The sequence below is a fragment of the Pelodiscus sinensis genome, chromosome 8, assembly GCF_049634645.1.
Source record: "Pelodiscus sinensis isolate JC-2024 chromosome 8, ASM4963464v1, whole genome shotgun sequence".
NCBI lineage: Eukaryota > Metazoa > Chordata > Testudines > Trionychidae > Pelodiscus > Pelodiscus sinensis.
In genome coordinates this window covers 70,832,148-70,857,767 of record NC_134718.1, presented here as the reverse complement: position 1 = coordinate 70,857,767, position 25,620 = coordinate 70,832,148, and the positions used below count along the sequence as shown (strand labels likewise).

Genomic DNA, 25,620 nt, shown 5'->3' with positions numbered 1-25,620 from the left:
AAATTTCCTTGCGCAACAGCAGGCGGGCAGGGTAGACGCTCTGCAGATTCTTGCACAAGAACGGCCGTACTTGTGCAAGAAGCCACGCGTGGAGACATAGCCTTTATGTGCACCACGGCATGTGCAAAGGTGCCCAAAAGTAGAAACCAAAAACTTAGCACTGCTAATCAGTTGGGCAGCCTTTGAATCGCTCCTGAGCAGCGGTGCAAGAGGAAACGTGGATCAAAGGAGCTACAGGAGCAGGCCATGGGGTGAGTTGCTGGGGCAGAGGCTGGTGCGTTCCAGTGAGTCATACGTCATGTGTTGCTGCTGCTCCTTCCCCTTTAACTGGCACGCGGGGGAGGGACCGAGCCGGACGAGCTGCTATTTAAGCAGCCCCGCGTGCAGCGCGCGTGCCTGCCCATCTAAGCGCCGGCGCCCCGGGTGTTGGATCTGCCCCAGCGCGCGCAGCGGGAGCCATGGCCGGGGAGAGCGCGCGGAGCTTGGGGAAAGGTGGGTGCAGCTGCCTCGCGCTGCGTCCCTTGCACAAGGGCTGCAGGGGATGCCCTGGGGGGGGGTTGTAGTTGCATTGCACCCTCGAGCCCTGCCTTGCTGGTTGTAGCCCTGGTACACTGAGGTCTCCCCCCGGCTCTTCCGGGAGGGGGCTAATTGCATGCACCGGGGGTGTCTTTCTTTCCCCCGGGGGCAGGGTGTGCTGGGAAGGGCTGCAGCACATTCCCTCCCCGGACCTGTTGTGCTCTTTGCTCGCTCAGGGTTGGGAGAGGCTCTTCCTGCACCCGCTGGAGCCTATGGCCCCGGGGAGAGGGGTGTGTGTGTGTGTGTACTTGCAGCGGTGAAAGTAAGCGAGGGGGCCAGGTATGCGGCTCCCAAAAGCCAGCAGGGAGCTCTTTAAAGAGCTGGCAGGATCCTGGGTTGCACTAGGAGAGTGCCTGGGGAAAAAACTGAAGTTACTCTCACTGCTGGGGTGCAGGATGCTGCTGGGATTTTGCACAGGGTTTGTGAGTGCCCTCATCTGCCAGGGGCTGAGTCCTTGGGGAAGAGTTTGGCTCCTTCTGGTGGGAGGCTGGAGAGGCTGAGACTTCTCACTGGAGAACTGATTCACCCTAGGGCTTGCCCCAAAGCAAAACAGCCTAATTCTCCCCACCAGCCCCCTTAGCAATGGGGAGTAGTTATCAGTGCAGGGCAGCTCCTACCAGCAAGAATTTTGGACTCCTCTCACTTTCTCCCCAGGCTGCTTTGTTTTTTAGCCTCCAGTTAAGAGGATGCCTGTTTGTGCTGGTGTGAATGCAGAATAACCAGTGTCACTTCTCTTGTAGGAAGCCCTGCTCCAGGCCCTGTCCCAGAGGGTTTAATCCGCCTCTACAGCATGCGCTTCTGTCCCTTTGCAGAGAGAACGCGTCTTGTCTTGAAGGCCAAAGGAATTAAGTAAGATCAAATAACAAGTGCTGGCTGTCTCCTTGGTGTCAAAGTGCTAGGGGCTGAAGCGTCTTCTGCTGCTTTCATGTAACACTTCTGTGACTTTCCCTTGTAAAAATGAGTTGTCCAAGAGTGGTGATCTTCCATAGTTTACCATGGCTAACAGGATGAATCATGCACCCTTGTTCACTGTAACTTTTTAAAGGGCTACAAAGGCAAAATCCAGGAAATAGCTTAAATATGTTTTAGTGGGGAGAGTAGAAGTGTAGCCGGTACTCAGAACTGCTTTTTAAATTGTTTCCCAGCAACCTGTTGTGGGGTTACATTCAGGTTTCCAGTTCTTAGTGAAAAGATTGGAGGGAACACTGCTTACAGCGCCTTCAAATATAGCATGTTTGTGATTTCTGTGGTAAATGTATTTGTGTTCATTGTTGGCTTTGAAAAAGTTGCATGACTAGCTTTGCGTAGATCCTCTTCTGAAATAACTTTATTAACAATAGTTCCTATTTAATAGGGACGAGTTTTATTCCTTGTTTACAAGTGATTAAGGAACAAGACTTAGCTTGTGGTTAGTAAGTTGTGACCCCTACATGGTGGCTGACTCATGCCTCGTCCCAAGTTAACTCTACCAGTGTTTCTCAACCTTTTTTATAAAGTACCTACCCCTTCTTCAAAAAAATACCCCCAAGACCTATAGTTTTCAGACATCTTTTTTCTACCATTGCAACACATTTGTTTAAGCAACTTAATTGTAGCCGGGCGGGTGGTGGAATTTTTGGGTGTAAAGTACAAAAATAAGAAAGCGCTTTAAAACTTAAAACAAATTCAGTTTTCTCCAAATTTCAGTTGATGTATCCCCCTCCCCCCCAAGGTCTCTTGAGTACCCCTAAGGATACTTGTACCACTGGTTGAGAAACACTGAACTACAGGCAGTCCCCGGGTTATGTACAAGATAGGGACTGTAGGTTTGTTCTTAAGTTGAATCTGTACGTAAGTCGGAACTGGCGTCAGCCGCTGCTGAAACTGATCAGTTTCAACCATGGCTGAATCTGGATGCCAGTTCTGACTTACATACAGATTCAACTTAAGAAACCCAGGCGTCCCAAGTCAGCTGCTGCTGAAACTGATCAGCAGCTGATTCCAGGAAGCCTGGGGCAGAGCAACTCTGCCTCGGGCTTCCTGTAGTCAGCCGCTGGTCAGTTTCAGCAGCGGCTGACTTGGGGACGCCTGGGGCAGAGCAGCTGGGGTGCTGCTGGGTTGCTCCAGTAGCGCGGCTCCTCGGCGCTACTGGAGTAACCCGGCAGCACCCCAGCTGCTCTGCCCCAGGCGTCCTGATTCAGCCGCTGCTGCCTGAGGCTTTGCAAAGCCTCGGGGAAACTGGCAGCAGGACAGCCCAGACGCCCCGTGGCTGTCCCGCTGCTGGGGTCCTCAGAGGCTTTGCTCCCCGTCTCCCTGGCAGACCAAGGAGACTGGGAGCAAAGCCGCGGAGGACCCAGGTGGCGGGACCGCGGTGCGTCTAGGTCCGCTGCCCGCGTCTTCCTGGTCTGCTGGGGTGGGGAGGGCGCAGCTAGTACGCCCCCCCCCCCCCCAGCAGACTAGGCTTTTCTCCAGATGCCTGTGGCAGAGCAGCTGGGGTGCTGCCGGTTGGTCCCGCAGCGCTGCTCTGGGCGCTACTGGAGCAACCCGGCAGCACCCCAGCTGCTCTGCCCCAGGTGTCCTGATTCAGCCGCTGCTGGTCAGTTTCAGCAGTGGCTGAATCAGGACGCCTGGGGCAGAGCAGCTGGGGTGCTGCCGGGTTGCTCCAGTAGCGCCGAGGAGCCGCGCTACTGGAGCAACCCAGTAGCACCCCAGCTGCTCTGCCCCAGGCGTCCCCAAGTCAGCCACTGCTGAAACTGACCAGTGCTGACTACAGGAAGCCCGAGGCAGAGTTGCTCTGCCCCGGGCTTCCTGGAATCAGCTGCTGATCAGTTTCAGCAGCAGCTGACTTGGGGACGCCTGGGGTTCTTAAATTGATTCTGTATGTAAATCAGAACTGGCGGTCAGTTTCAGCAGCGGCTGAATCTGGACGCCAGTTCCGACTTCATACAGATTCAACTTAAGAACAAACCTACAGTCCCTATCTTGTACGTAACCCGGGGACTGCCTGTATAGCAAGAGCCCTGCTCACCCTGGATTCCCTGCTGTGCTTCTGCCCTTAAAAGACAGAGGTGCAGCAGTCGGGACCTGGCGGAGCAGGGCCTGCTTGAGTCGTCCTACGTGCCCTTTTCCCCACTGCGCTTTTGCTTCTCTGTGGAGATGGTTCTGGGGGAAACCAGTTTTTAAGCCTGCTCCCTGCCTTGCTGCATCTGATACAGAGGCAGGAAAGCGGGGGGGCAGGGAGAAGGGAGGAAGGGAAGTGACTAGTCAAGTAGCTTACTGGGTAGTCAACAAGTCACATCCCTAGTGGAATTATTATCCCTGATGACCTTAGGCATGTGGAAGCCTAGTGGTCAGGTATGTGATTCTGTTTGGGAACCTTTGCTAGGACAGACAATTAGTCAATAGTTTCCTTGTAGGCAATGTTAGTGTTAATCCCAGCATTTTAAAGAGTCAGGGTGTGTTGTGGGACGTGTGTGGGGGGTGTGTGTGGGTGTGTGTGTGTGTGGAATCTTTGTCAACTTTTGTTTGGGGGAGGAGGCAAACTTTTATGAAGAGCTCTGTGTAGCTCAAAACCTTGAACCAGCTTCTGCTGGAAGCAATGAAAGAGACTGCCTCACCCACATGTCCTCTAATAGTTTCTTGGCAGCAGTTACATAGAAGAGCTATAAGTGTGACTTACCTAATGCCCAAAGAGCGTCAAACACGACTGCCATGACAGAAGATGGGTCCATGCTGCAAAGAGCTTGCAATTGAAACTTGTGGTCCTGCAAGCTGCTGTGCAGGCACCTGCGCAATCACTGTGCGGCTCTACATTGACGCACGGGAGTTGGGAACAGTTCATGCAGTCCCTGTTCCTGCAGATATCAGACTGCCAAAAGTGTTGGAAAGGATACTAGCATCACATAATGATTTTCCCACTTTGGGAATTGCCAGTATTTACATTGGTTTATTGCAGTGGTGGTCTCATTTGCTTTGAGTTAGCTGACATGCTTAATTGGAGACACTACAGAAGTTTGTTCCAGGGGACAGGTACACGATGGAATGACCACTCAACAAATATTAGCTTTTGTGTACAACATGTTCAAAATCCAGGTTAATTAAACTGACTTCTAAAAAATCTCCAGTATGCACAAATCTTGTTCATTTATAAAAAAACAAAGGTTAGAAAAAATAGTCTATTTTCCCTTTGGAGCATAAAATTTTATTGCAGGATGTTACTCCAGAATGTGAGTCCTGCCTCTTTCCTCCTGTGCACATAACGGGAGTGTTGCAAGAGCACATGCAGTCTGAATGGGGACCATATTTTCGCGGAGCTTAACTGCTTTTACAATGGCTGCTGCTTACGTGATGGACAAATTTGGGATTCTGCTTATGCAACTTGTGAGTTGTGGATAAGTCTGACATGGCATCATGAAACTGCTGTCACATGAAGCCTATATGCATGTAGACTTGGGGTTTAAAATCCTGTTTAATGAGTTGACCAGTTACACTTAACATTTAACCAGTTGACTAATTAAACGGAGGTGGGCCATTCTAGCCTGCTGGGCTAGAGCCATCGCGTGGCTCTTGCACTGCGGGCAGGGACACCTCCAGCCTTGCCAGGCTGCTGGCTCCCAGCCTGGAGAGGGTTGGAGTCAGCAGCCTCATGCAGACAGTGGGTGGGGGAGGGGCTTAGGGTCCTCCCCCACTGCTATTTCTGCCCCACAGGAGCCTTCTGACTCGCACCGGCAGCCTTCCCCCTCCCTCCCAAGGCTGCCGACTTCTAGCCCACACAGGGCTACTCCCGCGTTACCAGCAAAGGCACACTAGTAAACTAAAGTTAATGGGCCAGATCTTAAACCATGTTAAATGCCTTTGTCCCAGAAGATGGCCCGACCTGGAAACCACCGTATCTGTCACCGGCAGGTTTCTCAGCTCGAGTCTGAATAAACAGACACGTATAGTGTTCAGATATAACCGTGTATATTGTGAAGTGCAACCGATAAAGGGTAAGTTAACACAATGGATTACGAACACTGAACAGATTAAAAGAACAAAACAACCCTTCACCCTCTGATATAATAGAAAACAAAGTAGATATAACAAACAGCAGAAAATTATACTCGTCTCTCTGTGGCAGCTTGAGGCTCAGGACCTTCAATCCTTTAGCTCAGTGGTCCCCAACGTGGTGTCCGGTGCGCAGCGTGTGGGTGGGGCCACCCCCAAGTGCACGGTGCAAGGGCTGTGCCTGCTCCAGGCGTGTGGCATATGGGCGTCCCGGCTCCTGGGCATGTGGCACAGGAGCAGCCCCGCCCCCGGGAGTGTGGTGCATGGGTGGCCCCACCTCCAGGCGCCCAGCAGCCCCAAAAGGTTGGGGACCACTGCTTTAGCTGGTGGTAGCTTTCAGGGGAGGAACACTGAGGCGTCTTGATGCTCCAGTGTTAACGGTGGTATGGCAAACAGTTCAGTTCACTGCTTAGTCCCTGCCTTCGCAGTGGACCAGTGTACAGTTTGTGAATTGCAGGTAGAGCAGTTCTGGCTGCTTTGAGGGGCCTCTGCCACAGCAGGCACAGAATGATGGAAGGAGCTCTGTGGTCCCAATCCCGATGGTGTGGGTAGAAGCAGGTAGCTGAGGCTCGCTGAGCTATTGCTACAGCTGTGGACCAAAGCACCCTGTGGGCAGCAGCGGAGTCAGGTCTGGTCTGTCACTGGACTGGGCCTTCACCACGGTCTTCAACAATGGAACGACTCTCCTCCAGGATGGTAGGGGAAGGTGGGAAAATTCGGAAGGTCCCGAGTGCAAAAGCAAGGTGTACCCAGTGCAAAATCTTTGGGGCCTTGTGCACATTCAGTGCCATGTGCAGCTTGGTGGTGCTGTGAGCATAGCCAGGTGCTGTGAGCAAAGGTGGTGTTTTGGTGGCAAAGTCACTTGGGTTCCATTTTGAATTGTTCTTTCATGTACAGACTCCATTTTGATTTTACATTGTCCATACAGCTAACACCCGGGTAATGGTTAATGGGTGAGGCTCACCAGGTAACTGGTTAACTTGGCTACTTTTTCACCTTCTTAATATGGATCCACCCTGAGCAGGGGTGTTATGTCTCTAGCCTAGCAGAGACAATGGTGAGCAGCATTCAATGGCCTATTCTAAGTAATACCCCTTGCCGATTGGGTTTCCTGCAGCTGGGAGGAGGCACCCTTTCCTATTGTGTGTGTGAAGGGGGATGGCAGGGTGGTAGTGGAAAATAATGGAAAATTACTGCAGCAGCACAAAATAGCTGCATCCTATTGGAAGTCTTTAAAAACTCCTGGGGAAGAGGGGGGGAAAGGAGAAGGAGGCCTCTGTAGGGGCGGGGTAGGCGAGTGAGTGGAGGATTCTGCCTGCCTCTAAGGATTCCCAAGGGAAAGGTGACCTAGTGACAGACGTTCTATTTAGGATGCTAGGTTTGTGTAATCCGTATTCTGAAGTGACGGGCATAGAGATCAGACTAGCCCATGTGCTTGATTCTTGGAGTCAGTTAAACTTCAGCCTGGAGGGTAAATTTTTGGGGGAGAGGTCGACTTAACGTCCTGGGAGCATGAAGTGTCAATGCTGCGCTCAGGAGGGTGGTGCAGTTGGACAGCTGACTTTCCCCACTTGGTGTGGGGTGCCAGATAAAACCTGTGCATACTTAGGGACCCCAAGGTGGGGCTGTGCCTATATGCCAACAGGTTCCAGTAACTTGAAAGGCTCCAGAGATACAGCCTGGCAGAGACTCATATTCCCCACCCTGCTGTCCAAGGTGTCATTCTCTGCTTTGTCCTTGTATTTGGGTAGGACTTGGCTTAACAAAGGGGAGCTCTTAGGCGAGGTCTACACTGGGAAGGTTTGGTGACAGAAGTACTGTGGACGTGCAAAAGTTGCCAAAAGTGGAAACCAGTCAAACCAGTTTTTCTGCCTCCCATTGTTGACATTTCATGGCCACATTGCTGGCACCCTGTTGACAGAGCAAAGCAATGTGGGTAAGCATCTCACAGTGCAGTGTCCTGGGAAAGCAGAGTGGATCCCTGTGGTGCTTGGGATTCCTTCTTCACTCTGAGCACTCCATGCTGAGGAATGGCAAAGCAGCACGGCAGTCTCTCCAGCTCTCCCCCTGCAACAGCAGTCTGTCTGCCGCTGTGTTTAGCAGGGCAGAACAGGAACATTGCAATGATTTGTTCTTTGTTTGTTCCCCAAAGGGAGCAGCTCACTCAGCTGTCAGATGCTTCCTGGAGCTTTGAAGGGTGAAGGGCACATGCCTGTAGGGCAGCAGAGATCACAGAACACTGAGCACAGCCATCAGGGCAGGCATGGTGGGATACTGGTGGAAGCCAGTTCTCTCAACAAAACAAACAAAGTCCATCCTGGCTGTGTTGACATTAAGGGGTGGGGAGTTTTTTGTTGTCCAAACTGGGTGTTTTTCCCGACTAGTCACATTGCAGTGTAAATGCTCTGTTTTTTGACAAAAGGCAATTTTTGGCAACAATGTGCTAAGGTAGACAATGCCTTAGTCATAGATGACTGGAGCCTGCAGGGGAAGGGAGTATGGGGAAGGGCCACCAAGAGGAACAGGGAGGGAGCATGTGGGGCACTCCATTTAGCAACTAGTATTTGGCTAGGGTCGTAAAGACGTTTAAAATATAACTGCTAAAAATCCTGGCAGCTATGTGGGGGAAGGGCTCTAATATACAACACATATATTGCTTTTATATAGCAGAAGCTGGCTTCCAGGGAGCCAGTGTGTAAGCTGTGGCAGGAGAGCCTAGCTTGCCACAGATGGGCTGCTCCAGCTGCCTAGATCAGCCCCTGCCTGCAGGGCTAGAGCAGCACACTGGCTGGGGTAGGCAGGGAGCTGCTCCTGACCCTCACCCTGGTTAACCATTCACACCCCAAACTTTGGCAGAGACTGGGCGGGGTGTGTGGGTGTAGTGCACCTCCAGAGTGCTACCAGTCACCTGTACTCTTCCTCTTTCCTTGCTGGACTGTGATTCCTAATATGCCATATTAGAAGCCCCAGAACATGGCAGTCTTGCACGACCATCCGGACTTGAAGAAAGGGGAGGTGGTAAATCCCTGCGGGTGTCTGCCTGCTTTCTCCTCTCTCTCCTCCCCCCCCCCCCCCCCCCGTGCCTCTGTATCCTCCCCTTGGTTAGTTAGGGGTCAACACTATTGCTTCCTTTGCAATTTACTGGACTGAGCTGACAAACAAGCCGATCTTGCTTTGTGTCTCGAACGCTTCAGGCATGAAACAGTCAACGTCAACCTGAAAAACAAACCCGACTGGCTCTTTGAGAAGAATCCCTTTGGCTTGGTGCCTATTCTGGAGACCAGCAAGGGTCAGCTGGTCTATGAGTCTCCAGTCACATGCGAGTATTTGGACGAAGCCTATCCCGGGAAGAAGCTGCTCCCTGCTGACCCTTATGAGCGAGCGTGTCAAAGGATGCTCTTGGAAAGATTCTCCAAGGTACAGTAGGGGCTTGGTTACCTGACTGAGAGCAGCACTGTAGATGTAATATAAGAATGGCCATAAGGGGTCAGACCAATGGTCTATCTAGCCCAGTAACCTGTCTGCTGGCAGAGGCCGATGCCAGGTGCCCCAGAGGGCGTGAACAGGACAGGGAATCATCCAGTGATCCCTCCCCCGTCACCCGTTCCAGACTGGCAGAGGCTAGATGTTCCTTTACATGTCTAAGGATTCTGCTGCCTAAAAATCACTTTATTAACTAGAATAGAGCCACTTGGCAAACGCTGCTAAGCTGTTTGCATCTCTGCCAGCATTTGACAGACAGAAAAAAGGGATACCTGAGGGGGAAGCAGGACCTCTTAAGCTAGTTGATGTGTGCAGGTCTCGGTTTAACTGGGTTAGCAGAGCCGTGTTGGGGCTTGTCTGCATGGTGCAGCAAAGTGTGTCCGAGAGGTAAGGGAAGGGTGTGTGTGATGGGGGCGGGGAGCAGCATGTGGGTTTAAGAGGTCTAATATGCGGTGTTCTAACTGCCCCGTGTAAACCCTGCTGGCGTATTCTGAAGGATGCCTTTTTTGCATTAATACAGTCCTGGATCAAATTGCATTACACAGGAATGAGACCTTTTGGAATGCATCAGTAGGCTCCGTGGGGCAATTAGAACATGCTTTGCCACAGCCTGTAGACCCGCCCGAAGCCAGGGCGGCCAACGGGGTGAATGCTGGCATCAGTGCCACTCTCAAATCGTAACTTTCGGATAATTCCTCAAAGCATAGGTCTGTACACTGTTTGGAAGCCAAATGGAAGCTTTAAAAGAGCTAAATACACTTGACTAATACTTGTCACGAGTTACAATATGATCTAACTTCTCAAAGTTCTTGGAGAAAAAGGCCTATACTGTCTCTTTAAGTGTCTAAATCTGTCCATTTTTAATACCCTTTTCTATTAACATTTACTGGAATTTCAAAATTGTCATTAGAATGTCAAAATTTGCATTTCGCCATTTTTATTGCAGTTTTTTGTACCCTAGGCAGCTTGATCAGTGAGTTTCCCTCTTCGGATTCTCCCGAACAATTACAACCCTTCAGAATAGCCTTTACGTTCTTTGTAACCTGCCTTTCTCTGTAACAAAGAGCATGTCTGTCGCTATTAGGCTTTATATATGTGGTGTGGGGATTTTTGGTTTTTAAGTAAAACCTAAATTTAAGCACTAAAGCCCAGATCCTGTTCAGGCATCTAACTTCCATTGATTTCAGATACTTCAGCCCAGATCCTTAAAGTGACATGTGACTATTCCTGTGGTGAAATAAAACTCTCCCTTCTGCAAGGAAGTCCTCCTCTTGTAACCTTGTCTTTTCTGGCTTGTTCAGTTGTCACCTCTAGCCTTCAAATATCTTCTAGCCATTAAAAGTGGGGAGGACAGCTCAGCGTTGAAAGCAGAGTTCATTGAGAAGATTGGCGAATTTGAGCAGGTAAGAAGCGGCACTGTCTGTAACCTATGGTAAATGGAAGTCCTCTTCTGCTTGCAGACGGTGGGCTCTCTGTCTCCGTCTCTCTTATTTCAGACGTTCTAACTATGGCCCTGTAACTTACTCCCCTCTCAGTGAGGGGTGGCATAGAAAATGGCAATGGCTAAGTGTGGCACAGTTTAAACTAGGGCTTTGAATTGTGAACGCCGTGGTAGACTTGGTAGGAGAGAGGGGTGGCGCAAAACTAAGGACTAGCCACATCTGCTATATTTTGTCTCCTGCCTTCTGAGGCCAGAGAGCTTTCAGACTGAGTTGTTACAACCCCGGTGTGTTCGTGTGTCCGCCGCCAAGTCCCTCTGATATTTTTGTGGTGACAGAGATGGGTACAGCAATGTTAGGGTTATATTTTTAGTGTCTGGCACCCTCTATTCTAAGAGCTATTGTCCTTTCTCCTTGACCCTTCCCATGGAATACAGTCCCTTCTCTGAAGGGCTGGTGGCTGAGTGGTTAAGGCACTTGAATCTTGAGGCTCGTGAGTCTGTCTCCCTTGATCTCCAACTCGATTTCACAGCGAGGTGACCTGTATACCTGACTCACTGCAGCAGGGAAGTCGCAGGTGGCTGAATGTGATGCTGGTTGTGAAACTGATGTGCCTTAACCACGTCTGCCAAATAAGTCTGGCTTCGGGGACTCCGCAAAACTCCAGCTATGGACCATGTGCTAGTTAGGGATACTAATAGTTAACTGATGGGGCCTGCTGCAGTCCCATGGGGCCTGCTGCGAGCGGGGAAAGGGGAGGGGGGAAGTGGGCCCTGCTGGCCCCGTTTTAATCAGTTAAACTTAACATTTAACTAATTAAACAGGATTTTACATCCCTATTGCTAGTGCAACAGTTTGCCGCCCACATCAGCGGCGCTGCAACAGGCGGCTTTGGGTCTATATAGTGGGGATCTTAATTTACTTTTACCTCGGGTGCTGGCTTTTGTTCACCTGCGGGGCTGTCAATGGTTCTTTGACGAAGATGTGCTGATGGGTTTCCTACTGTCTCTCTGACAGGATTCCTTAAAATAGGACTGTCGGAATGAACAAACGCCCTTGTGGGTCTGAGGCCTGTGGCCTTCTAGAAATAAAGCAGCCCCCAAAAACCATACCTGGCTCTGATTGGCAGGACTGCTTGTTCACCAGCAAAAATCCTCCCTTGAGCAAGAAGCTGCCTTGCTGCACACCCCTCCCATGTCCCTGTTTCTCGGGTACCTCCATCTAACCTGTCAGTGAGCTGCGCTAATGCCCCAGTTCCAAATGCTTCACACTCTAACATAAGAACGGCCATACTGAGTCAGACCAAAGGTCCATCTAGCCCAGTATCCTGTCGGCCGACAGTAGCCAAAGCCAGATGCCCCAGAGGGGGTGGACCGAAGACAATGATCAATTTGTGTCCTGCCATCCTTCTCTAGCCTTTGACAAACAGAGGCCTGGAGCACCATTCCTTACCCCCTGGTTAATAGCCTTTTATGGACCTAACCTCCATGAATTTATCTTGCTCTTTTTTTAAACTGTTATAGTCCTAGCCTTCACAGCCTCCTCTGGCAAGGAGTTCCACAGGTTGACTGTGTGCTGTGAAGAACTTTTGCTTATTAGTTTTAAACTTGCTACCCATTAATTTCATTTGGTGTCCTCTAGTCCTTATATTATGGGAACTAATGACTAACTTTTCTTTTTTCACCCTCTCTACACCATTCATGATTTTATAGACCTCTATCCTATCCCCCCTCCGTCTTCTCTTTTCTAAACTGAAAAGTCCCAGTCTCTTTAGCCTCTCCTCATGAGACCCGTTCCAGATCCCTCATCATTTGTTGCTCTATTCTGAACCTTTTCTAATGCCAAAATATCTTTTTTGAGATCTTTTTCTGAACAGCACTTGAGCCTTTCTCTGTGCAGCTCACGAGATGGAAGAGCTAATGTACCCCCCACCCCAAATCTTGCTGCAAGGTGCTTGCTGCTCCAAAAATTTGGAAGGATTTTCTAGTTGTGTATATAGACTTGCAAGTAATGGGGAGACTTGCTCTGTTGCTGGGGCTTAAATCCCAGTCTAAGCTATGGGTGATAAGGAGGATCCAGTCACACAAACACTGTTCAGTCTGTTCCAAGAGCTGAAATGTCCTGTCCTGCTCGCTGCTGCCCACCAGAGGGAGCTGTGTTCACATCTTTATGAAACTACTAAGGTCTGAAATAGGGATGCAGCCGTGTTAGTCTGGTGTAGCTGAAACAAAAGACAGGACTATGCAGCACTTGAAAGACTAACAAGATGGTTTATTAGGTGATGAGCTTTCGTGGGCCAGACCCACTTCCTCAGATCAATTTGGGGAAGAAAATTTGCACAACCATATATACCAAAGTGATACAAACAAAAAAGTGAACACATAAAATTGACAAATCAGATTTTAGAACAGAGGGGAACTAACCTTCCCCCCTCGCTCCCCCTCTGTTCTAAAATCTGATTTGTCAATTTTGTGTTCACTTTTTGTTTGTATCACTTCGGTATACATGGTTGGGCCAATTTTCTTCCCCAAATTGATCTGAGGAAGTGGGTCTGGCCCACGAAAGCTCATCACCTAACAAACCATCTTGTTAGTCTTTCAAGTGCTGTACTAACATCTGGTTATTGTCTGGCACCTGGTCGCTGAGGCAGCTCCTGGATGCTGGCTAGAGGCTTTTTATAGATCACTTAGTTGTGGTGAGGAGGGGAGATGCCAGGGGACTCTTAACATCTGCTTCCCATGGATGAGAAGTTGGTGTTAGTCTGACGTGGCCCCTCCTAGTGCTATTTCAGGAGGAAGGCCGCATAGGCGCTCATTCGATTTGCATTCCCATAGCATGGAGGAGTTGTACATGCGGCGCAGTGCCCAGTTGTGCTAGGTGCTGTACAAAGCTTTGCCCGGGCCTCACTCGAACAGTCTCCTAACATTGCACATGAGATCAGACTATGGATGATGCCTAGGTGGCTTGGGGGGACCTTGTTGCCAATCCAAGTCAAATCCTTCCAGATCCTGCCACAGCAGGCCCCATAGAATGGCCATGTGCACCTCTTCTCTCATATCTGAAGCTGGGGATTTTCACCAGTTTCCAGGTGCAGCAAAAGTGGCATGCTCCAGTCTGTTTACACTGCACTCGTTTAGAAGTCTGCACTGGAGCGGCTCAGTTTTGTCCTAGGAAGAGTGCATCTTCCTGCTCCTTGGAGCTGGATGCTGCTGCTCCTATGTCTGAGGATGGAATCTGGCACAGGGTTAAGCATGACAGTGATCTGGCAGAGCTGCATTCACAAAGCTACCTCAATTGGGCATAAGGTGAGACACATACAGTTGAAACCCTAATGCTCTAGCTCAGTGGTTCCCAAACATTTTGGCATCATGCCCCCCTTTTTGAAAAACACCTCATGCCCTCTCTTCTCCCCCCCCACCCCTTCCCTCCAAATAGCAGCTACATTTGTTGAGCAAAATAAGGAAGTGAACAAGGCAGCAAAACTTGATGGGGGAGGCGAGGTTAGAGGTTGGGTTGCCTCATGCCCCCCTGGAATTTCTTCACAGCCCCCCGTTTAGAACCCATGCTCTAGCTTACTAGGTTTATGGCACAGCTGCAGCATGTGTGGAAGGAGGGGGCGGTTGGTTGCCATCTCTGTCTTGGTGCATACATCAGGACTGCTAGTTTAAACCAGTCTCTAACTGCCAGCCTGGCCACCTGGAGCTGAGAAGACTGTTCTGCATGGGACTGTGCATAACTGCCAGTAATCCAGATTCTGCCGCTCCTCTTGCATTTGAGCTAAATAGAATCCTGCTGTCATGTAAAGCAGTGGTTCCCAAACTTCTCAGCATGATGCTCCCTTTTTGATTTTTGAGATCCTCATGCCTTCCTCCAAAAAATAGCAGCAAAACTTGTTTGGGCGGGGGGAACTGACCAGGGCAGAGAAACAGGCATGGCCCCTTTAATTCCTGGGACCAGTGGACCAAAAAAGATGCACTTTTAAGGTGGCCATTTTGAAGTCTGCCTGGAATGCTCCATCCTTGGGGGAGGACTGAAGGGGAGAGGGGGGCTGGGTCACCCCCCTGGAATTTCTTCACACCCCACAGGGGGGCACCCCCCCAATTTGGGAACCTATGATGTAAAGGGGCTCAACTGATACTGGAGCTGTCAGTGATTGACTTGGCTCCCTAAGAATCCTTCATCTAGACGACAAGGCGCCATTTCTGCAGTCGCTCTCCTGTCCATCTCCTCCCCCCCAGCTCTTGTTGTGCAACATAACCTGTTTTTTGTAGGGCTTTCCCATGTAACTCTTATTCTTAATGTGAAATGCTGCCTCCTGTCCTCGGCAGATTTTAGCCGGTCGCAAGACACTGTTCTTTGGTGGGGACTCTGTGTCCATGATTGACTACATGATCTGGCCTTGGTTTGAACGCCTGGAATTCTTCCAATTGCCTGAGTAAGTGCTCGAACATTTTATGGACGGTACCTGTTTCCAAGTAAGCTTCTAATTAACTCTAAATTACCCCAGTGGAGAACACTCCTGCTTAGATTGTGAATGGAAGGTGAAAACTCTCTAGAAATAAGAACGTAAGAATGGCCGCACCAAAGTTCTATCTAGCTCAGTACCCTGTCCTCAGACAGTGGCCAATGCCAGGTGCCCCAGAGGAGATGAACAGAACAGGGAATCAAGTGATCCATCTCCTGTCATTCACTCCCAGCGCCTTATAGAGACTAGGGACACACCATTCCTACCCATCCTGGCAATAGCCATTGATGGACCTATCCTCCATGAATGTAGCTAGCTCTTTTATGACCCTTATTAAAGTCCTGCTCTTCCCAACATCCTCCAGCAAGGAGTTCCACAGGTTGACTGTGCATTGTATGAAGAAATATTTCCTCCGGCTTGTGTTAAACCTGCTACCTATTTCATTTGGTGACCCCCTAGTTCCTGTGTTATGGGAACAAGTAAATGACTTGATCAGAGCAGTGGAATGGGTTTTGTTGGGATGTGCTGTATTACAGTTCCACCTTCTAGCCTTTGCGATTCACCAGGACTTCACTGTGTACCGGAAGGGACCCTACCCTATTGAAATCAGGTCTCCTGAAGTTCTGCAGGAGTAGTGCAGCTAGCCTCACACAGTGAACCTTTGGCTTGTGGGGCACCCATTGCCACAGCTCAAGCCCCACATAACTTTTAATATATGAATGCTCCCTGCACAGTAAAGGTCTGTCATCCCCCACTGTACAGGTGGGGAGCGGAGTGACTTTCCAGTGATTGTGAGAGCAGAGAGTTGAACCCCATTCTCTTAAGTTCCCAGTTACCTCCCCAATCCTTCTGTGAAGATATAAGGAGACCCTAGCATCCAAACTCATGACCTCTGGCACCAGAAGCAAGGGCTAAAGCCAGCAAGCAACTTAGCTTCTCCTTTGGGATTAAGATGTGCAGATGGAGAGGAGAGGTGCTACTAGCATGGCCTTATTCCTAGGGAGAGGCACTTAGATTCATTTTAAGAGCTGAGTTCACTGTCAGATGGGAGATGTGCAGAAGAAGTATTGGACTAGCTGACTGGAAGTTGCAAGCTCTAATGTGCAGAATATTCGGGGGCTGGGGGTAAGAAGGGAGAAAGTTAGCAATGGTAGCTGTTAACTGTCTGCATGAGGCTGTCTATATACTACAAAGAAAAGTTGGAAAAATGCGCAAATTGCAGACTGCAATTTGCGCATCTTTTTCTGACCTCTCTTTCGGAAGAGGTTTTTCTGAAATTTGGCACCTCTGCATGGTGCAAAATACCAGAAAAACCTCTTTTGGCACATCTCTTCCTCACACAACAAGGCTTACAGAGAGGGTGAAAATATGTCCACCTTACCAAATTTTTTTTGGTAAAGCAAATGCATTCCTTGAACATGGCATAGCTTTTCTGGATAGCCCAGAAAAGTGCTGCAGTGTAGACATAGCCTGATAGCAAACAGGGTGTGGCTTTTATGATGCATGGTTTGGATGGCAATATCAGCCCCATGCTGTGTCTTTGGGGACCATATTGTATTCCTTGTGGGCCAGGTGTTGTACACAACTCCAGAAGGGAGGGTTATTTGCCACCTGTAAAGTGGTATCATCCTAGCTGGAGGCTTGTGTACACAGATGGATTTCTGGAGACCCAGTTTCAACAAGGCAAAGAAAGGGCCTCTGATAAAATAGCTGTTTAACCTGGCTTGGGGCCTTTTTTCTGATCCAGCAAAGGGGTCAAAAGAGGGTGGCCCCTTTCTGCTGCAGGGGCCCCCCACCTCTTCTGGAAGGGTTGGAAAGACTTGGTCCTGCTGATGGGTGTCTCCTGGGAGGCTCGTTTGGTGTGTTGTGGGGTGGTTCTGTAATGGATTTTCCTTACGAATAAAACTTGCCGCGAGAGAGCTGTCTAACTTGTAACTGTGGGGAAGACATTCAGAGCCCTCAGAAGGCAGAGCCCAGGCACTGGCCTGTAGCCATAGCGTGCCAATCTGCGTATCTCCAAGGCAGGAAGTGGTGCAGCTTAAAAACCCTCCCCTGGTCCAAAGGGAGTGGGCCAGTGTCCCTGCCCAGGGATTGGGGCGGGATAGCGGTTGGAGTTGACTGGCACTCAGTGGGGAAGGTGCATTTACCCAGAAACTCTGACCAGTGACAGGCCAGCAGTGACTGATGAGTTATTTGGAAACAAGATGTATGGGCAGAAGGGGCTCTTGAGATGGCAAGAAGGGGATATGTTGGGATAGGGGGTGATGGGCATGTCTGACCCACACAAGCAGCCAGTGTAATGTGATTATCTTCCACCTCTACTCCAGTGAAACAGTCTCTCTACAGTAGAGGATGGCATACATCCCCCTCCCCCGGCCACCGTTCCCGAGTAGAATAGAATTTCTAAAGGATGGTAGATACAGCACACTAGGAACCTCTCTTAGGCTAGGTCTACACTCAGGCTTCTTGCATGAGAAATATGCAAATGAGGATGTGTGGAATGTTGCCGAGCCTCATTTGCATACCTAATGAGCTGCCATTTTTGCAGAAGAGGCTCTTGCACCAGAAGGAGCATCTACACTGCCCCTTCTTGCACAACAAAAACCCTCTTGTGCAATGTCGTTATTCCTGAAAATAATCTGTGTAATGGCAATGCACAAGAGGGGTTTTTGGCATGAGAAAGGCGCAATGTAGATAGCTCCTGGCGCAAGAGCCTCTTCTGCAAAAAAGGCAGCTCATTAGGTATGCAAATGAGGCTTGGCAATATTCCACACTTAGCCTCCTTTGCATATTTCTCCTGCAAGAAGCTGCGCGTGTAGACCTAGCCTTGGTCGGGGCTCCAGAAGTAGTGGTGATGCAGCCACAGCTCCATAAAGATGATCAGCCTTACAGGGTATGGCCTGCATTTTGAATTCATGGCTGCAATTCTCCAAGCAGGGGGGAACCTGAGGGGTGGCACTTAACCGGTGGCAATGCTGAGCGTGGGCTCTGAAGCCAGGGGAAGGGAGTGGGTTTCACAACTTGAGATCCACCCCGAGCCCAAACAACTCGACACACAACTCTGGAAGCCCAAGTTTGGAGGCTCAGTATGTGGGGGTTTGAAATGCAGTGCAGATGCACTTAGAGACCCTTCTTGCATTGTGGCCTGAACTGTATTGCCTCTGTCTGTTTTGGATTTCCTCTTCAGGGAGGGGAAGGCAATACGAACAGTAATATTCAGCATCCAGTTTCCCCTCTGCTCATTCATCCCTTTTCCTGTTCCCACAGCGGCCTGCAGCATGCCCCCAAGCTCAGGCGCTGGGTGGAAGCCATGAAGAACGATCCTGCTGTCAAGGCTACGGTGACTGACTCTCAAACGCTGCAAGGCTTTTTTGAGCTGTATGTCAAGAACAGTCCGGAGGCGTGCGACTATGGGCTGTGAGCTTAAGTGGCCCTCCGCCTGTGGCAGCTATTTCTTCTGGGTACCTGCAGTGCACGTGCTGTGTTCGGCTGGGATTGGGCAGTTGTGTTTGCATTTTTAAAAAGGGACTAAATCCTAGGAAAGGATGAGAAACTTCCTGAAGGGTTTGGGGGGGGGGGGGGGGGGAGGAGAAATGTGCTGGCCTCTGACAGAAGGTCACTAGCAGTTTTGTATCGAGGCCAATGAGCCCCGAAGATTTAACCCTTCATCTGTCTTCCTTGTATACAGCAATGTCTGGCTGCTGTATGGTTTGATTGTTGTGATTCTGGTACTTGAACAGTAAAGGCAGAATTATTGCTTTAAACCTGCTAACTCCTTCCCTCTTTGACTGAATGCTGCAACCTCAGAACGGCCTGGGCATGACACTAGTGCTTCCAATGTCCCTCTGGTGTTGACAGGCGATGGGAGAGTGATCTGTAAGGGAAAAGCTTGGGATCAGCAGTCCAAAGCAACTTACTTGGTATGACTCTGCAGGGGGGTTTTCCAGTACCTGCAGGGGTTTTTTCAGTCCCAATCTGACAAGTTTCATGGATGAACTTTCAACTTCAAATGCTTCCAGGCTGGGTCCACCTTCAAAATGGTAATAGTGGAAGAGAAAGTAGCTTGAGGGTTTTTAAGCTGGGTAACCTCATTTTTGGGATGTGTAGATTCACAAGGGCCTACCCTTTACTCCAGGCTTCTTTTGCAGTACATTTTATTTTAGTCTTGAACATCAACCAAGCATCAGGCCCGGTCAGTGCTGCAGCCTACACTGTGCCCATGATGGGTTTGTTGCTAGAGCGCAAAACGGCATGTTCCGATCAGGCTGGAGAGATCTAATGAAGTCTATAGCAGTGGTTCTGCCAGCGGGCTCTGCTTCACTGATGCTCATGTCGCTATGAAAAGCGTGAATATGAGATGCCCTCTTGGCTGTTGAGTTGAAATAACAGCACTTCTCCAGGTACCATTAACCACCCACCTCCCGCAGGGCTGCCCCAGACATACTAAGGCAGACATGCCAGCAGCCTTCAGTTGGAGAACACAGCCCAATGTCCAGGAGAGACCAAAGGCACTCCGTCAACTATCCTGTCCAGCTCCACCAACCTGGCCTCTTACCATTTTCAGAAGCTGGATGAATGAATCAGTAAGCCGTTGCTTAGCAATTTAGTGGGGAATCCCCCTCTTTGGGCCCTGCCCCCTGACTCACCATGTACAGTGGAAGTGGAATAGCCCTAGATCAGAGACTCCTTAGTTTCGTTTACAATTTTCACTGACAAGTTTGGAAGTATGGATTGAGGAGGCAGCAGTCTCAGACTTTCAAGCAACTCCACTCACTGAAGTTGCAGGTAACCAGCTGTTCTAGCTCCTGGCTCTTGTGCAGTGCTAGTTGTGCTCTGTTACACCGGCACCTGGAGCCATTGGCAGCTGTAAAGAGCTTGGACTAATTTCCACACTAGCTGGGAGAGGCAAGCTGTACCCAGTTCTGAGAGGCTGCTGCAAAATAAAGGGCAGGTAGTTGAAGGACAGGGTATGGTTACAGTTCTGGCACTCTGCAGACTCAAGTCAAGTGCCCTTAGAAGTAGGACCAGAGCTGGTTTTCTAGCATCTCCTTGCTAAAGGGCTAACTCCTATGTTAGCTTTGCGGCTTCTATGGTCCTCCACATGGCATCACTCCGTTCCTCCGAACTACAGCCCCTTCAGAGGGGGGTTGGTAAAACATGCCGCCCTTGCAAGGTGAGCGTCACACTGCAAACCCCACCCAGAAGAGATTAAGCCAAAACAACCAGCATGTGTAATACTTGGCAATCCAAAAGTGGGAAGGTACATGTAGAGGGCAGTTTCTAAGGGTACCCCCACCTGCTAGTGAATGGTGCTGGGTTCTAAATGTAACACTGTTCTGCTACAGGGAAGCAGTCATGGCTTTTCCTGAACGTGCTGTGCCCTGAGGTACAGCTACAGGGGGGCCAGCAAGAAGGGAGAAAGCTACAGGCAGTGGGGGTGGATATGATGTGCAGAAGGGGGTGAGGTTTGTGAGCCATGGGGCTTTCTCTACATAGCTTCTTGTACATGTGCTACCATGAACCTCTGTCCCCTCAGCGCTTTGCAGACCTAGATGTACACAGCAGTACGGTCACAGGAGGGGGGTGCTCACGCTGCTATCAACGCTTACCAAGATTAGAAATTCTTTTTCCTTCCTCTGATCTTTGTGTGTTTAAATAAAAACAAAACCACAGCTTGAAAAAGTGCTGCCTAATCCACTCTCGAGTCCCCTCTGTAACAACTTTTAAGAGCTCTCCCAGTCCCAATGAAATAGACACTTTGCAAGCCCTGCAATTAGAGTGCCCCGTTTTCCTTGCTGGGCAAGACAGCTTTCTGCTTACGCAGAGCTTCTCAGCTACCGCACTGCATTTTCCACTTACGGGCAACAGGGTTTCCACAGTGAGCAAGGACAAAGGAGAAACGGAGGCCTCCAGCCACTCTGGGAACAGGCCAGGCCTGCTCCCCTGCTGACCTCACGTACCTTGGTGCCAAACGTGAAGCATCTTGGCCAGGCCAATTGTCCAAAGAGCATTCCCCTGCCACTCGAACACCCAGTCCTGAGAGAGACTAGTGTGTTCTCAAAGGCTGCAAAACGTGCAAATGAAAGGCTTTGGCTTGAGCCGAACTGTTAATTGCAGGGTTGGGGTTTTTAGCCTTGTAAATTCTCCTTTGTCTCCTGCCTTAGGAAGCTGCCAGCAGGGTGTGTGTGTGCTAGAGATGGGCAGAGACTGTGTGCTAAGCCTTAGCTCCAGGGCAAGGAAAGGGGGCATGTGGCTTGGGGCTCAGCAATTTAAAGGGGCCCATGGTTTTAAATTGCTGCTGGAATGCTGCACTGGGCATTCTGCCTGGCTGTGGGGGGAAGGCTGGCCCTGCCCCTTCTTCCACAGGCACAGACCCACCTTGTCTGGGGGGCTGTAGTGGCTGAACCAACCCCCCTCCCCCACACACACACGCCTCTGCAGAATTTGTGCACAAATTTCCAACTTGGGTGCCTTCAGTCAGACCCCTAAATACATATTTAGGCATTTAAGTGGCCTGTTTCATTTTTCAGAGGTGCTGAGTAGCTACGGCTTCGGCTGAAGTTGTTGTGTTCTTACGTTAAATCCATGAGATGCAGCGGTGCCCCTCTGAAAATCAGGCTAGGTATTTGGGCACCTGAATCAGTATTTCAGCCCCAGTGTTTGCAAAGAGATACTTCAGAACACAAGCAGCCAGAGGGCTCTCTCAGACTGTGTCTACACTTGCAGCTTCTTGTGTGAGAAATATGCAAATGAGGCTGTGGAATATTGCTGAGCCTCATTTGCATACCTAATGAACTGCCATTTTTGCAGAAGAGGCTCTTGCACCAGAAGGAGCATCTACACTGCCCCTTCTTGCACAACAAAAACCCTCTTGCGCAATGCCATCCTTCCTGAAAATAATCAGCGTAGCAGCATTGCGCAAGAGGGATTTTGTTGTGCAAGAAGGGGCAGTGTAGACAGCTCCTTCTGGTGCAAGAGCCTCTTCTGCAAAAATGGTGGTTCATTAGGTATGCAAATGAGGCTCAGCAATATTCCATGCTTAGCCTCATTTGTATATTTCTCATGCAAGAAGCCGCAAGTGTAGACATAGCCTAAGAGACTGGAAAAATAGGCTCATTTCTTCTGTTGGGGTGTTTACCCTGATACTTAATGCCAGCAGTTTAAGCATCAGCATGAACAACTTAGCTGACACTCCATGGGTGTGTCTAGGCTGGCAAGATTTTACGCAAAAGCACGTGCTTTTGCACAAAAACTTTCCAGCTATCTACACTGGCCCCTTGATTTTGTGCAAGAACACCAACTATCTAATGTAAGAATTCGGTGCTTCTTGCGCAAATACCTTGACGCTCCCGCTCAGGGATAAGCCCTCTTGTGCAAGAATACTTGTGCAAGAGGGCCAGTGTAGACAGGCCCCTTAATTTTTTGTGCAAGAAAGCCCAATGGCCATCGGAACTTTCTTGCACAAAAGCACGTCTATACGGGGCACGGATGCTTTTGCGCAAAAGCATCTGTGCCAATCTGGATGCTCTTTTGTGGAAATACTTTTTAACTGAAAAACTTTTCCGTTAAAAAGTATTTCCGCAAAACCATGCCAGTCTAGACGCAGCCCATCTGTTCTTAGATTATAAAAAGAGCCTTGAGTAAAACACCACTTGCCTGTTTTTCTTCCCCACTCCAACCTCTTCACTGTTAGTTTGGATCTGTCTATAGCAGGAGCATAAAGGTAGGTGAAGTGTGACAACTTTAATCTTTCTGTTGTAGTTTGAACGTGTAAGGAACTCTCACTGGGCTTTGGTACGACTGTGGCTGCTTTGTCATAGCTAAGACAGGCTTAGTGCATTGGCAAGCCCAGTGCTTACATGGCATGAATGCTCTGATAAAATACAGTGTAGGGGGCAAAGCTGATTCATAGACCCTGGACACACTACCTGTTAGAGGTCAGGCAATGACACATACAATATCCTGTCCCCCTGCAGGGGCAATTAGAGAAACAGAATGACACGAGGCAGGAGTCTGAGCAGCCTGCCCCTGTGGGTTAACGCAGTTTGAAAGGAGACATTTGTCATCTGGAATGATCACAGGTGCTGAGAATCCCTATTCATTATATTACATCTGAACAACTCTGCCATCCTGGGCCTTTTGGGTCAGGGCTGGTGCCGAAGGCAGCCTGCCGCCACTTAACTTACCCTGGCCACTTCCTGTTGCATTGATGCACTGAGCAGAGACTTTCCAGCCAGTTGGATCCAACCTCTCCCTGGTCCTGACTGAGGCATGTTGGGAAAGTATAAGGCCGTGGTTTTCAAATTAGGGGTTGTGACTCAGCACTGCGGGGGTGGTAGGGCAGGCGCTGGGTCTTGGTGCTGCAGGGGGGCTAAAGCAGCTCCCTTCCTGTCCTGGCACTGCAGACTGCGCTGCACCCCAGAAGTGGACGGCAACAGGCCCGGCTCCTAGGTGAGGGGAGCGCACAAGGCTCCACACGCTGCCCCTGCTCTGAGCACTAGCTCCATGCTCCCATTGGCTGGGAACCGCCTGCCAGCCTCTTCTGGGGCACATGTGGTCTGTGGTGCCAGGAGAGGCAGGAAGCTGCCTTAACCCCCCTGCTGCACCGCGGACTGGGAGCTGCTCAAAGTAAGCCCTTCCCGCCCCAGCCCTGCCTCCCCCACAAAGCCGGAGCCCCCTCCGACACCTCAAAGTTTTCATTCTCAGCCCAGTCAAATTATGTTGGGTTGTGGGTGTCAACCATTTTCTTCAACTGGGACATGAGGGGGAAAAAAAGTTTGAAAGCCGCGGGTGTAGGGGGCAAAGCTTGTAAACAAAAAAACCGAACCACAAAGGGAAACGGCTCTGTTTTGCTGAGGGCAGCCACGTGGAAGGCTGGCGGGGCAAGTTCCTATTTGCATTGTGCACAAACAGCCCCGTCCCTGCTAGCGGAAGGGCAGTTCTGTCCTGAGGATCGGCAGCCAGGGTTCAGTACACAACAGAACGGTTTCGGAATGGGGCCCAGGTGCCGAGAGTCAAGCTGTGTTACCAGCAAAAGACTCTGCAGCTGGAACTTATTTAACAACTCCATGGGCAATGTGCAAGCCGGAACAGCATCCTGCTTCCTCTCCCGGAGCTGCATTAGCTCCCCCAGCGTAATCCGCAGAACAGTGTTGGTGCCAGACGTGTGCCCTGCCATGCACTTTAGGGGGATGATGTGAGGACACCAGCCCTGTGGGGGTCTTGCCCCAGGACTAGATCTCACAAGTTCTGTACACTATCAACCATCATGTGCTAATAGAAGTGGGACTTTACTTCCTACCGTGAGCAGCTGGGATCTGCACACACAAAGGGACCAGTGAGTACAAAGCGGCCACGTTTCCAGAACCACTTCACAGATCCATGTTTTTTGATTACAGGCAGTGTTTGTAGAGTGGTGCTGTCCATCCTACCAATGTACTGTACAAGTCCATGAGTGAGCTGAGCCTGGGAAAAATCTCGGTAGGGAGTTTCCAGCTGGCTTTCAGAACTGTTTAAGTGAAGGAAAAACACGGTATAAGCCCTCAAGCTTGTTAACACTGTTATTAAAGCAGGTTGGGACCATGTTGGCACTGACCTAAGCGTACTGGGAATGTGCCGTGACCGCCTCCAGGCCGCTGCTGGGAAGTAAAAGGATCAGGCAGCTAGCTGAGGGGCTTACAGGCTTCACCAGAGACCAGCATGCAAAAATTAAAATGATTAAGGCCAGACATTAGTAACTAAGAGGTTCAGTTGTGTTATTTGAACAGAGACACACTGCATTGTAGTTGGCTGGCTCTGGGATGTACCATTAGAAAGATGTTGGTTCAATAAAAAATAAATGAAATCAACTGCCCTATAATTTACTGTGAAACATCAGCCACTGCTTTAAACCCACAGGCAGACAACTCGGGTCCACAACCCGTTGTCAGTGGTGACCAACAGACGTGGCTGAGACTGGAATGAAAATAAAGCTGTAATAGCGAAGAGACTGGCTCCTTCTTTTCACTCAGGCTGTGCCTACACTACAAGGTTTTTGTGCAAAAACAGGCAGAGCGTCCACACCTCAAGCACGTTTTTGCACCCCCCCAAAAAATACAGTAAATCGACAGGACAGAGGGCTTTTGCCGATAGCGTTATTCCTGCAGTGTAGGTATACCTCCTTCTACGAGGACTAACTCCTTTTTGCACTACTTCAGATATCTAAAGGGGTGTCATAAGCAGGAGGGAGAAAACTTGTTCATCTTGGCCTCTGGGGATAGAGCAAGAAGCAATGGGCTTAAACTGCAGCAAGGGAGGTTTAGGTTGGACATTAGGAAAAAGTTCCTAACTGTCCGGATGGTTAAACACTGGAATAAATTGCCCAGGGAGGTTGTGGAATCCCCCTCTCTGGAGATATTTAAGAGTAGGTTAGATAAATGTGTGTCAGGGACGGTCTAGACCAGCGTTTCCCAAACTATGGGCCGCGGCCCGGTACCAGGCCGCAGGAAAAAAATACCGGGCCACAGCATGGGTGCCGGGAGGGGAGCAGAGTGGGGCGGGCTGGGAGGAGTGGGGGAGGAACCGGCCGCTGGGAGGCAGCGCTTGGGGCTGTCCCAGTGGAGATCCAGGCGGGTGGCGAAAGCAGGGCCAGGG

General features: G+C 50.0%; 2 protein-coding genes across 4 annotated transcripts in view; one reads left to right on the top strand and one right to left on the bottom strand.

The window, feature by feature from the left end:
* The first annotated feature begins 335 nt into the window (after nucleotides 1-335).
* GSTO1 (glutathione S-transferase omega 1) lies at nucleotides 336-18,752 on the top strand. Its single transcript, XM_006135385.3, has 6 exons — nucleotides 336-492; nucleotides 1,317-1,425; nucleotides 8,796-9,018; nucleotides 10,386-10,487; nucleotides 14,852-14,958; nucleotides 18,256-18,752. Exons 1-6 carry the CDS (start codon nucleotides 459-461, stop codon nucleotides 18,407-18,409), a joined length of 729 nt encoding a protein of 242 aa, XP_006135447.2. The 5' UTR covers nucleotides 336-458; the 3' UTR covers nucleotides 18,410-18,752.
* Nucleotides 18,753-21,979: 3,227 nt separating this feature from the next.
* ITPRIP (inositol 1,4,5-trisphosphate receptor interacting protein) overlaps nucleotides 21,980-25,620 on the bottom strand; it is a 54,654-nt gene continuing 51,013 nt past the window's right edge. For all 3 annotated transcript variants that reach the window (XR_012905726.1, XR_012905728.1, XR_012905727.1), the window contains one exon: nucleotides 21,980-24,496. The gene's annotated coding sequence lies outside the window, so the exon portion shown is untranslated. The remainder of the gene's footprint in view (nucleotides 24,497-25,620) is intronic.